Source organism: Enhydra lutris, unplaced genomic scaffold (assembly GCF_002288905.1).
Source record: "Enhydra lutris kenyoni isolate GAN:26980312 unplaced genomic scaffold, ASM228890v2 scaffoldscaffold56, whole genome shotgun sequence".
NCBI classification, from domain to species: domain Eukaryota; kingdom Metazoa; phylum Chordata; class Mammalia; order Carnivora; family Mustelidae; genus Enhydra; species Enhydra lutris.
In genome coordinates, this window is record NW_019154140.1 from 10,026,160 (window position 1) to 10,040,269 (window position 14,110).

Genomic DNA, 14,110 nt, shown 5'->3' on the forward strand with positions numbered 1-14,110 from the left:
GGTAAAAAAGCAACAACCAACTACCCGGAAGGCGAGTGCAAAAAGGGGCAGCCACTTTGGAGAACAGTAGCAGTTGCTCAAAAAATTAAACACAGAGTTACCATATGATCCAGCAATTCTACTCCTAGGTAGAACTGAAAACAGGTGTTCACATAAAAACTTGTACATGAATATTCATACAATCATTATTCACGAGAGCCAAGAAGTGGAAACAACCCAAATGCCCATCAACTGAGGGATGGATAAATAAAATGTGACACATCCCTCTTATGTAATATTATTCAGCCATAAAAGGGAATGAGGTATTGATATGTGCTACAGCATGAATAAACCTTGAAAGCATGATGCCCAGCGAAAGAAGCCAGGCACAAAAGGCCACATAATATCTGATTCCATTTCTATGAAACACATAAAGTGGGAAATCTGTAAAGACAGAAAACAGATTGTTGGTTGCAAGGGCTGGGTAGAGGTGGGAATAAGGATGGGCTGCTAACCGGTACTGTGTTTTTCTTTGGTATGATGGAAATATCCTGGGATACATTGTAAATATACTACAAGCCACTGAATTGCACGCTTTGAAATGGGAATTTTAAATGTTATGTGCATTTCATCTCAGTGTTGTAAAAATTGAAAAGAAAGAAACAATAGCCTGGGCTTTCAGAGCCAGCTTCCACAACTTCACCTACGGAAGAAGGATTTCAGGAACTACATCCGTCTTGGATTCCTGTATACCCTGGTTTTAACAGACTAGACTTTTTTTAGGACAGATTTATTTTTCTCTGGATACTGCTATCTTAGTCCCCAGTTAGTGCTTAGCACTTCTAAGTAATGTTCTTCATAGGCAATTTTAGTTTATATCATCCCAGGCAGTTAACAGTGAGGAATGTATGTTTGCTCCCTGTCTCTCCATGAATTGCTCAGATCTGATGAATACTGACAATGAGCAGACCATATATAAAAACAGGACTTTCCCCCACAACCTCCCCAAGAAACCAACCCCCTTACCAATGATAAACAAGCCAGGCAGCCAGCCAGCTATCAGTCACACTTGGAGGAAGCCAGATTGCTGTCTCTAGCGACAGTCCAGGAAGTTAAACAGTAACTTCTTTAACAGTCAGCCCCAAACGGTCAGGACTTGATTGCTAAGAGACTTTTAAAGTTTTGTTTCTGCTTTCAACTTAGGACCACCAGAGAAAGCCAAATAGGTAACCCTAACCAATCACCTAGGATGCCCACCTACAGCTTCCATGTGTCAGCCAGCTTGAAATCAAGGCACACCCGAAGGCTCCCCTTTTTTCACTCTAAAGCTTTCCCTCTCTGCCTGTCTTTGAGTCTCTGGCAAAATACACCTGATGGTGTCTAACTCCCTACATCCAGCTCAGAATAAATTGCTTTTCCCATTTGATGGATCTTCATTTATTTCCACACCACAGATAACATTTTTTACGTATTATATACACACTCTGTGTACCATATTCTGTTTCAAAGGAATTCTGCATAATCAGTATTGCAGTAGAACCTTAGGTAACCCTCACCGAAGGGTTACCAAAGATGTGGGTACAAGGACAGTGGAGCACGAGCTGTCCCACCTGCCGAGAATTGTCTCCGACACCCCTTTGTACCACAAGACTCCCAGAAAATACCCTTTCCTACTCAATACCCTCACCTCTCTGAGCAACCTCTTCTGACATGTAGCACCATAGATTTGTTTTCTTTCATTTTCAAGCACTCATACAGTATGTATTTCTTATTTGGCTTCTTTCACTCAACAAGATGTGTTTGAGATACATTCATGTTCTTTCAATAGTTCATTCCTTGTTATTGATGAGTATTGATAAATGTACTTCATTGCATAAATACACTCTCATGTGTTAGTCCACTTTCCTACTGATGGACATTCAGGTTCTTTCCAATATTGGGTAGTTATCTCAGAATGAAATTCCTGGGTCATACGGTAAAGGTATGTTCAACTTTATAAGAAACTGCCACACAGCTCTCCAAAGTACTTATACCATTTTTTTTAATACTCCAAGTAACAGTGTATTAGAATTCCAGTTGCTCCACATCCTAGGCAACATTTGGTGATGTTAGTCTGATTTTAGCATCTTAGTGGGCATAAACTGTATCTTACTGTGCTTTGAATTTGCATTTCCCTGCTGATTAATGATGATAAGCATCTTTTTGTGTGCTTATTGGCTTTTCACAGATCTTTTATTAATCGCTTATTTAAATCTTTCGCCCATTATTGATTTATTTTTTTATATGTTATAAGTCCCTTATCAGAAACATAAATTTTTAATTTTTATGAAATCCAGTGTATCAGTTTTTTCCTTTTTTGTTGTTTTTTGCATCCTGTCCAAGTAATCTTTGCCAGTACCCAAAATTGTGAAGTTATTTTCCTTCTGTAAATTTTACAGTTCTGGGTTTTATATTCAGATCTCTGATTCAACTCAATTTGTGTGTATGAAATTAGATAGGAGTTGACTTGGATGAATATCTAGTTTTTCAGTACCATTTGTTAAAAAGACTTTCTTCTCTCCATTAAATTGACTTGGCACCTTGGTCAAAAGTCAGTTGATGTTCACGTGTGGGTCTCTTTCTGGATTCTCTTCTGTTCCTTTGGTCTCTTTGTGCTTATACCAATACTACACTTGTTTAATTACTGTAACTTTATAGTCTTGAAATGAGATAGCATAAGTCCTCCAAACAAAAAATATTTTAAAGATTATCAAATAATCTCTTAAGAGATTAATTTGCTATCAGATGTTTTGAAAAAATTATTTTCCTATTCTAGATCCTTCGTGTGTCCTTATGTATTTTAGAAGCATTTTCTGTCAGTTTTTTTCAGAAAAGCCTAGAATTCTTTTAGTGATTGCACTGAATCTATGGGTCAGTTTGGGAATAATGGACATCTTAATTATATTGAGTGTTTCAATCTGTAAATGTGGTATAGTTCTCATTTATTAAAGTCTTCTCAAGTTTCTCTCAGCAAAGTTGTATAGTTTGTAGTGAATATCTTACCCATCTTTCATTAGTTTTATTCCTTGGTATTTGTGTTTTTTGATACTGTTCTAAAAGGTATAATTTTTAAATTTTTTATTTTCAACTATTTTTGTTGCCAGAGTATAGGAATGCAGTTGATTTTTGTGAATCAGATTTTTTTGTATCTCATCATCCTGATGAATTAACATATTGGTTCTATTATGTCTTTTTTTTTTTTTGCCGATTCCATAGGGTTTTCTACATGTACAATAATACTTTCTGTGTATAATAGCAACTGCACCTTTATGCCTTTTATTATTTTTCTTGCTTTATTGTACTAGCTAGGACTTGAGATACAAAATTGCGTAGAAATGATAAAAGCAGACATTCTTCCTTGTTTCCATTATTAAAGGAATAGGATTTAATGTTTCATCAAGAAGACTAATGTTAGCTGTAGATTTTCATAGATATTCTTTATCAGATTGAAGCTGCTGCATTCTATTCCTGGCTTGCTAAAAAATTTTATTATGCAGAGGTGTTTAATTTTATTAAATGTACTTTTTCTGCATCTGTGAGATAATCAGATCACTTTTTTCCTTTATTCTGTTAAAGTGATGAATGACATTGACTTTTTTCCTAATGTGCAACTATCTTTCCTGATATAAACTCTGTTGGTAATGATGTATATTATCTTTGTAGATATTTGCTTATGTTTTCTTAAGGATTTCACATCATTGTTCATGAGGGATATGGGTCACTAATTGTCTTTTCTTGTGGTGTTTTTGGCAGGTTTAATATCAGGTCATGTTAACTTTATAAAACAGGTTGAGAAGTAGCCCATATCCTCTATTTTCTGAAGGAATTGGTGTTAATATTGGTGTTGATATTATTTCTTCTGTATATGCTTGATAGAATTCACTGGTAGAGCCATCTAGACCTATATTTCTCTCTTTTTTTTTTAAGATTTTATTTATTTATTTGACAAAGAGAGAAATCACAAGTAGGCACAGAGGAAAGCAGAGAGGGGGGGGAAGCAGGCTCCCTGCAGAGCAAAGAGCCTGATGCAGGGCTCAATCCCAGGACCCCGAGATCATGACCTGAGCTGAAGACAGAGGCTTAACCCATTGAGCCACCCAGGTGGCCCTATATTTCTCTTTATTGTAAGGTTTTTTCAATTGCAGTTTCTAATGTGAGCTATTTAGATTTTCTATTTCTTCTATCAGTTTTGATAAGTTGTGTTTTGGTAAGTTTGTCCATTTCATACAAGGTGAAATGACATGAAGTTGTTTACAATATATTCTTTTTTTTTTTTTTTTTTTTTTAGTTTAAACCACTTAGATTTGGGGGTTTATTTATTATCATACTTATCTTATACTTTGATATAAATATTGTACAGAAGATTTCCATCTTACAATGGTTCGACTTAAAATTACAGTATATTCTTATTATCCTAATAATGCCTGTAGGATTTGTAATAATATTCTCCTTCCTTTTCCTGAAAATTATCATTTGTGTTTTCTCTCTTTTTTTCTTGATCAGTCTTGCTAGGGAAGTATCAATTTAATCTGTTTTTAAAAAAATATTTGCCCTTTTTGATTGTCTCTGGTTTGTGCATTTACTAATTCGTTAATCTCCATTCTTATTTTTGTTATTTCCTTTCATCTACTTACCTGCACTTTAAGTTGATCTTTCTCTAATTTCTCAGGGTGAAAGCTCAGAGCATTGATTGTATATCTTTTTATACTCTAATATAAGTATTTAGCACTGTAAAATTTTCTCAAACCACTGTGTTAGCTGGATCCCATAAATTGTAAAGTATTGTTTCCATTATCCACAAAGTATTTTCTAATTTCTGTTGTGATTTCATTTTTGGTTCATGGATTTTTAGAAGTCTGTTGTTTAATTTACAAATTTAAGGGAATTTTTCTGAATATCTTATTATTACCATAAGATTTTTCAGTGGAATCAGTTATTTGGATCTGTGGTAAATGCTCTTGCCTATGTAAAAAGGTGACATAATGACTTTCTCTTTTTACCCTCTGAAGTTCCTTAAGTATGGTCTTTGAAATTTCTTTTTCTTGGTGTCTTCTTTCATTTCTTTCTTTTCTGAAACTGAAGGTATGTTCTGTAACATGCCTTACTCTGGAACAATTTTAACATTATAGAAGTTGTCTCCACATATCCCTGCTACAGTTTATTTTAATTTTACATAGAAAGATATAAGTAATAATTCTTCCATCTTAATATTAAGTTTGGGGATAAACTTTTCTTTATGTGGAGTTTTTAAAATCCAACCTAAAAATTATTATAGCTCTCAAATAGATAGCACTAAATATTAATCTAATGATTTGACTAGGTCCTTGAGACAGCATTTTTATTAACTTTAAGGTTAATGTTATTAAAGTCTGAAGAATTCATATCTTGTCACATCTAGCAAGTCCAGAAAACGATAAGATATACTTAGAACCAAAGCAGTTTTAAATGCAGTTTCATCCTTTCTTGATGAATCAACCAGTCCATCAGATCTTACATTACCTGGGAGTCAGTATTATGAAAATTTTCTACCATATACTGCAAAGAGCAGCTCAGTAAAAATCTAGAAGGAATAAATGCCAGAAACAAGAGTGTCTACTCTGTGGAGCTTTTCTGCATTCATTTTTAGATGATTTTCATTGTTAAAATGGAGTCATCTAATCTGATTTATTAGGTGTTATGAATACCGGGCTGACAATTGCACCAAAAAGTGGCTTATCAAAGAAATAGATCTTATTTGACCTGAGGAACTGGTCATCTCATCATTGTTACATATTCAGGTGTTTGTATAGTAATACAGCCAGGAATTCCCAAGGAAATCAGTTCTTTTTCTTTTCCATTTCTTCTGTAGCTCCGCCAGACAAAACAAAACCAAACCCTAAGGTAAACCAAATGTCTGAATCAGTGAAACAGTTTGATGAAACACTGTAATAAGATAAATTATAATCTGCCAGAAACTTTCTTCTGTACAGTTCTTAAAATCTAGTCATACCTAAGGGCAGAAAGCCTTTCTGATGGAGCTGTCTAGGGACTTTTCAAAACAGCTAGAGTCATTCTGATACTGATCCAGACCTACTTCTCTAGCTTCCTACAAACATGTATCTCCCCTGTGCTCTGAGAGATGGTGACTGTCTCTGCCCTCTTATCTTCACAGTGGAAGGGACAACCAGCATTACATGGATGACATGTTATAGTGATTGGTGTGGTAACTGGAAAGCTAGCTTTTAAGCCACTGCCTGAAGGCTAATCTAATGTAGTATATTCAGGTTGGCACAAAGAGCACAAGCAAGGGACAGTAAGAAACACTGTGCTGTAATCTTCCATGCCAGCACTGCCCACAGTAGAGCATGTAACAAATATTTTGTGTAACAGTCTGATGGTGTTTTCTGCCCTTTTTGTGTGGGAATTTGAATATCTCAGGTTAACTTATAAAGTAAAGTTTTATCAGGGCAAAATAAACATAGATCTAAAATAGTGAGACCCTTACCATACTTCTTTACAGTGCCTTGGAGGAGAATTAGGGTAGAACTTCAGCTTGCTAACATTCAGCTGGGCCCAGGTCTGATATTTGGAAGCAACAGTTTGAGAGAGTGATAGTGTCTCGTACCCATGCAGGAAACAACGTCTACAGTACTCAGTGTGATCAGGGAATTGGCCCTTAATGGAATGTCGAATGGAGGTGAATTCTACTTATTTTACTGTGTGGTCCAATTCCAGCCAGATGCTATGGATACGAGACTGAGACGGGAGAATTTAGGTTCTGCTTCGGATGGCATTGGCCCTGGAGATCTGGTCTTTCTGTTCCATGCTACGAATTAACCAGATGAGGTGCTTGGGTCCCAGCCAGATTCTTTGGTTCATTGTAGATTTGTACAGACTTCACCTGGTCTTGTCATCTTTAGAGCTGGGATGATCCATAGTCGTGTTTGCTTCTACTTCTTGAGGTGAATAGGATTGTAGGAGCAGAGTAAAAGGTATCAGGAAGAGCATCTGTTTCTGCTCACACTCTGGACTGTCTGTCCAGTAAGGCCCAGCTTTAATGTTTGTAAGACTTTACTCACCCGATTCACTATTTTTTTCCAGGCTACAACTGAGGTGGAAATTAAGAAGAAAGGCCCCGGATCTCTCTTAGTTTCCATGGACCAACTGGCCTCCTATGGGCGGAAGGACAGAATCAATAGTATATTGAGTGTCGTTACAAATACACTAGTAGAAGGTATGTGCCGTTGATGTCGGTCCAAGCCGCCAAGATCTCAAAAGTAGTGTGTGTGATAAATATAATCCCTGCCCATTGGCCTGAGTTTTGCAAAAATTAACTCTGAACCTTAGGAATAGAGTCTATGGGCTGTAGGAACCAACATCCCAAATCTGCATGCAGAGAATCAAATAAGGACTTCCGAGCTTCTACCAGCATTGTACACAGATAAGTAAGAATTACGAAGGAAATGACGGTCAGGAGTGAGCTAGAAGATCTCAAGAACACCATAATGGTCATGAGGAGCCAGTGGGGTGAGGGGAGGCATAAAGGCTGTAGACTGAGGAACTGTGAGGATAAGAAATGATGGCTTCCCTCCATGCCCTCTGCCCTACAACATACCTTCCTCTTTTCCTTGTTAGCTACCTGGGGCCCTCTTGGTTTTCCCTGAAGGACTAATGTACTGTGCATTTAGACGGCACCTAGTTCTGCCTCTTATCAAACACCCCCACATATCCATAAATATGTTTGATGTGTGAGAGGTAAGCCGAAACCCCTCTTATTTCGGCGCTCTGTGCCACCGGAGAACAGCCACTGTGCAATCACAGTGCACCTGCAGCAGTGTTGCTGTCGATGCTGGTGCTTGATGTTGGGTGCCCCCCTGCACGACACAGCCTGGCACGCTGTGCAGCATCAGGGTTTTCCACGACACTACAGTCCCCCAGCGAGTACCAGCTGTCTGTCCACCTGTGGTCTGTACTGCAGGCTCCTCTTGCTGTCTCTGGAGGTAGATTCAGTGACTGGGTTTTCTCTCAGGAGATGCTGTTTGATTCTGCATGAATCTTCTTGTTTTGATTCACACTGGTTTAGCCTAGCTGTCCCAGAATATTCTCAAGGCCTCGGATTGCTGTTCTTCAGAGTTCAGAGCCCCTGGGCTAACCCAGCAATAACCAGAGTTCCTGAGCTAAGGAGATTCAAAACTATCCTGATGTCCTTGGGACAAGTTATTTTTTAAGTCATTTGAGCCCAATACCTCTTCTACTCAGAGAGAGAAAGAAGGAGAGAGAGAGTGTGTGTTCATTCATTCAGCAGGGTCGTCTGTGATAAAGGGAGAATCCTCAGAAAGGAGCTCCCCTAGATCGTTTACATTACCACCTGTGAGCAACGTGTTAGACTATACCTAGAATAATCTTAAGAATGTATCAAGTAAGAAGAATTTGAGTTAACTGTTTCAGCTGCCTGAACATTTATTCCTGTTTTCCTCTAATTTTCATCGAGGTCATCATCCAAGAAAATATCTTTAAACTTTGTAGTTTATACTTTGAGATAACTGCAGAGCATAAGAATTTCAAGCTAAGAAGCACTAGCTTAAGAACCTTGGCTAATTTTATTCTTCACTTGGAGACAAGAACAGGATTTCTCTGGATATCTGTGGAAGTTGAGAAAGACAAAAGAAAGAGAAAGTTGCACCTCCAACAGGCATATTTTACGACTGGCACAGACATCAGAATGGAGGAACTATTGACGCAATACCACAGTTACTCAGTTGATTGATTACTAAAGGGGCCCAACACAGGGTCTAGTAAAAGTAAATGCACCAGAAATGTTTGTTAGACTGACCCTTGCCGTGCTTGGAATGGTGGGGGCATCTATGCTGCGGGCTTCCCTTTGAAGGCCTTGGTGCTTGCATTCCTCTACTGAGCTGGGTAGAAACCAATGGAGAGATAGCTTGGTCTTTTTCTTCTCCCTTCCTCTTCTCCCTGTGCCCTTCTTTCTCTTCCTGTTCTGCCCTCCTCATTCTCTACCCTCCACCCACCAGCACATATATGATAAAAAACAGACATAGGGGGCAGCTCAGGGGAGAGAGAGACCGTCATAGTTGTGTTCCTGAGTAGGAAGCCATTCCTGTTTTTTCTCCCTTTTCTAAGTCCTAATGTTCACGTAGCCTTTCACTGCGCAGACATTCCCCTATCCCCTCCCCTAGTATTCCACTCTCTTTGTTAAAGCTGATGAGACAGCACCGCTGTAAGCAAAGAACAACGAATGGCTGGAGCTGAATAATGTGAGAGGGAATTAAAGGACATTAAGAAAGATCCATTCCTATTTAACTGCTGGTCCTTGTATTCAATGATTGCTACAACATGAAAAGCCAGCATTGAATGAATAATTGTTCCTGCTTCTCAGACCTTCTGTTAGGAAACTCTGACATAATTTTAATCTTTGGATTACCAAACCAAAGAAGCAGGCTTCTTCTGCCTACCTGATCTCTTAGAGGGCACAGTGGAGAATTCCAGAAGCGTGTAAATAAGGAGAAAATCCTGCCTGTTGTGTGTCGCCAACCCCTCCATCCCGTTGTAGACATGCTCACCTTGATCCAATAAACTCAGCAGGATTCAGTCAGCAGAGCCATCAGCTTGGGGCTAGTTCAGAGGACTGGGGGAAGGGTATAAGCAGACTACTATAGTCTCACTTCTCTGAGCAGTGAAGCTATGGGAGAAGAGGAGGGAGTTGGTGAAGTAAGAATGAGGAAGTGATGGTACTTATTATTGGTTCTCAAGTAAAACAGGTTCAAAAACTGCCTCAGAGAGACAACTGGCCAGAGCTGTCAGCTGCCACAATTTGTTGACTCGCTCTTGTGTTCAACTGACCAGCCCCAAGTGTCGGTCAGCACCATTACTTACCCCGCTGTGTGTCTCTCGTGGTGTGGCTGTAAGCTCTGTGAGGGTGGGGACTCTTGTTCATCCGCGTATTCCCAGGGCCTTGCACACTGTAGGTGTTTCAAAGCAGTTGAATTGAACTGAGAGAAGCCCTGCCTTCAAAACCTCACGGTCTACTAACACCACCATCTTGGTGGAACTGTGAGGCCCTCTCTGAAAAGAATCCCCAGCACCTCTGAGGTTGAGACTACAGTAACCTCTCTGAGAATGTCCAGGAGCAAAGTAAGGGGAACCCCATAAACCTTTGGATATTTCTTTGGAAATATTTTTCCTCAGACAAAATTCTTAGCCGTTTCAGGCATGTGGGGCCAATAACAGTTGGTCAAGTTGTGAGTCACTTTATAAATCTCTGTTGTTACCTAACTGATCCTTTCTAGCTCCTAAAGCTCCATGTTGTCTTACCGTTTGTGGAACCCGAAAGATTATCCTGAGATCTTACCTGAGAAAATGTGGGTAAGATCCGCAATATCCCTGTAGGAACCTTCTTGGTGCCCCATAGGGTAGGGAAACCCCTCTTCGATATCTGGCAGAGACTTAGAACCTAGTGCACCGTACAACACTGCAATTGTGTCTACTGTCAGAGACGTGAACAGTCGCTGCTTTAACCTCCATGTGCCAGTGAATAGACATTTGGAGAAGGGAGGAGATTAAAAAGAGGAATGGAACCAAATTTCCAAATATGTACTGTAAGAATTTATGGAAATAAGAGAACCTTTTCATTTTCTTTTTTTGGTTAGAAAACTAAATTTACCTTGGGAAGGGAGGGAGTTCTGTGAGGAAGAAGCCAAAGCAAATTTTCTTCACAGACTTCCTTTCCCACGCAGACTCCCACGTGGCGCTTACTGTGGCCCTTAAATCTGAAAAACCAAGGCAACCATTTTCTTAGCAACCAGGGAGCCAATCAAAAACCCAACCAAAGCACCCCATCTAAATTAAAGCCATCACCATGGGCACCATCCAGCTGGTTGGAAAAAGGGAAAGTAGACTAATTTAAGGCAGCCATCTTGTTCTTGGTGAAACGCTGGGAAACTTTTTTTCATTCCTTGAATGATTTGATTTTGTCAGCAGAATTGGGTTGGGGTGTGCGATAGATGCAGTTATATTCAACCCCGTGGAACCAAGACCTTTCCTCTAAGGATTATCATGCTGACAGGTTTTCAAATCTCCATCTGTTAAAGAACATCCTTGGAGATCAAGGTCCTTGGACTTTTGTAATTCAGACTATTATGACTCATACTTTACTTGAGGAGGGCTTTGTTGCCTATGGTCTAATGCCCGGGTTGTCATGGTTGCCGGCTAAATGGTTCTCTGCCTTTAGTGTCTAAGGGTCCTTTTTCATCTTTGTTTTGTGAGTGACCTTGAGATCATCTTGGTCCAGTGATATTCAGTCTTTGTCCAGGATTCTAGGGAAGTGCCTCAGGGAAAAAGGAAGTCCGCCAGACTGGGCTCCTCTTCCTGCCTCTACTACAGCAGTTCCTGGCTTATCTGTTTTGTATGTTGGGGATCACGTAAAATCTTCTTGGAAACTAACCAGTTCTGTTTCTAAAAGCGAGAGAGCCAGACTGAAAGAAGATAAGAAAAAGGAAAGAAGAGAAAGACCAAGGGAGGGAAGGAAGGAGGGAGGACGAAAATGTCTCAAGAAGGGAAAAGAGGGGAGATGAGAAAGAGGAGGGAAGGGAGAGGAGTGGGAGTCCTGTGCCCACCTCACTTGTGAGTTGTGAGCTCACTGACTTGCACTTCTTTGGGACTGGAAGAGACGCCCTGCACAGGGTAGCCGGCCACCCATGCTGCCTGGGCTGCCCAGAGAATGAGTGCTAAGAGCAGACGCTTCTGTGACCTTTACTGTAGGCCAGGGTGCTCTGAGGTGCTTTCTGTCTTAGCGCATTCAGTTCTCTCCACTGACTGAAGAACGGTGCCCGGGTTCCCCCGCCCAGCAATGTCTGAGCGGCCAGGTAGGTCTGGCTTCAGAGTCTGTGCTTGCAGCTGCTTCTCTGATAATGATTTAGGGACACGTTGTATAATCTAAGACCTGCCGTTTACCAAGGACCTGCCACGCACCAGGCGCTGTCCAGGCTGCTTCACTTCACCACCTTGCTTACTCCTCAGTCAGTGCATGAGGATTACAGGACTCGTTTAGCCTTCCAGCCTGTAAAGTGTCATTTCAGATGATGCAAAGAAGCATAGAGGACCCAGCAACTTGCCTGAGATCACACAGTTGTGAGTGCTGAACCCAGGCAGACCGGGGAGCCAGACTCCAGAGGCCAAGCTCCTAACCATGACGCTGGGTTCCCAAAACAGACATATCAAACCCTAGTTTATAACCAGATCGTTGTTAACAGGGAGGTGACCTGTGACTGCCCCTGCTTCCTCTTTCCCTTCATGAGAAAGAAAACAGGATGGGGGGCGGTGACTACACACTCAGGAAGGTCAGCACCTTCCTTCGGACCACCTTTCTTCTTATGCTGAATAGAAGTGATAATGACCCAGCAGAGGGTGAAGAGCAGCCCCCTTTGTCTTCTCACCGTATTTGTTCTTTACTCACTACAGAGCTGGAAGAGTCTCAGAGAAAGTGCCCGCCGTGCTGGTATAAATTTGCCAATACTTTCCTCATCTGGGAGTGTCACCCCTACTGGATCAAACTGAAAGAGATTGTGAATTTGATCGTTATGGACCCGTTTGTGGACTTGGCCATCACCATCTGCATTGTCCTGAATACCCTGTTTATGGCCATGGAGCACCATCCCATGACACCACAGTTTGAGCACGTCTTGGCTGTAGGAAATCTGGTAAGATGGAACGCCGTCTCCGGATTTTATGATCCGAACATGTTTTGCCTGTAGGACATCTTTTTGCGATACTGGAAGCTGGAGTTCAGTTGCAAAGAAAGTAAGAGTTAATTGGAAGACAAATGCTTCCGCATATGGCGTAGCCCCAGCCGCTTCTGCTCACTGTTGTGATCCCTTGGCTGTTCCCTCTTTCTGCAGAACTTTGAAGACGTCATTTAGGAGCTATTGGCAGAAAACCAGTCATGGTGACAGAATGGGAGGCATGGTGCAGTGGGCTGCTTTCAGCAACCTGAGCCAAGGACTTCTGGATTTTCTTTCTCGTTCTGTTTCTCACATTGATTCCTGCATTACTCCAGCATCACTTCCCCTTTCACCTTCAGTAACAACCACCACAAAATAGGGGAGCTCTTTTAGTGCATTAAACAGAACTATAAATTTGCCTGCACTGTCATATCTTAATTATCCATATGGGGTCTATCTGTGGGAAACTTAATTCTAGGCTGGCTTCCCCCTCCCATCCAACTTCTGGGCTCTCATCCAGTTTCTACCATTAGTTGATCTGTGCCAAATTTATTTTAATGTTAGCTGAAGTCATATATTTAACTTATTATTTAGAAGATAAGAATGAGGTGCTTTGTTTTGTTCTTAATAGGTGGCACAGTGTATTCTGAAGTCAAATAGTTGTGATTTGGGGATTATCTGTTTTATTTCTTTAGTCCAAAAATCAGGAGTCGATTGAATTTTGGTAGATGGGAAAGATCTAGTTGGAAAGAATCTTCTAGGTCATCTGTGCTTCGTTATTCCTTGGGAGTTTCACCATGAGCAAGTCAAATCTAGTGGTTTGTTACCTTTTGAGTATGATCCCTGCCTGATGTTCTCCTTCTCCCTCCCTCCCTCTCTCTGTATACACACACACACACACATCTGACACACACAAAGAGTATTTACATTAAGCACTAACATACTATTAGAGTGTTATAATATCATTTTGAGTTTTGATTATGAAAACACACATGGCAAAGGAGATCCTTTATCTGGTTAGTCCTTATAGCCTATCGCATTCCCTGGTACACGTCCGAGATAATTCTGTGGTCTTTCTACTCTGCACGTCGGAGTTAGTGACACGCTCTAGGCTCACTGCTTTGATATAAACCCTCGTGTGCCACCCGATGAAATATGGGTCATCTTGAAATGGGACACTCTCGTAGGCTGTCCAGGAAATCTGCTGACTCTGAAGGGTACCTGATAGTGGGCTGCGTCACTCGCAGACCAGAAACTTGGCCATCAAGCAACATTTTGAAAGAATCAACAAGATGATACAGATATGAGCTTTATCTTATTAGCCAAGACTTAAGTAATGAAAAATACAGCTTGATAATTTTGTTGTTGTTGATGGT

The 14,110-nt window shown here is 40.5% G+C and overlaps 1 protein-coding gene across 6 annotated transcripts in view; it reads left to right on the forward strand.

The window, feature by feature from the left end:
• LOC111157848 (sodium voltage-gated channel alpha subunit 8) overlaps window positions 1-14,110 on the forward strand; it is a 118,400-nt gene that overhangs the window by 62,860 nt on the left and 41,430 nt on the right. For all 6 annotated transcript variants that reach the window (XM_022519538.1, XM_022519537.1, XM_022519541.1 and 3 more), the window contains 2 exons: window positions 7,099-7,231; window positions 12,475-12,713. In XM_022519538.1, coding sequence (XP_022375246.1) covers window positions 7,099-7,231; window positions 12,475-12,713 — 372 coding nt within the window. The remainder of the gene's footprint in view (window positions 1-7,098; window positions 7,232-12,474; window positions 12,714-14,110) is intronic.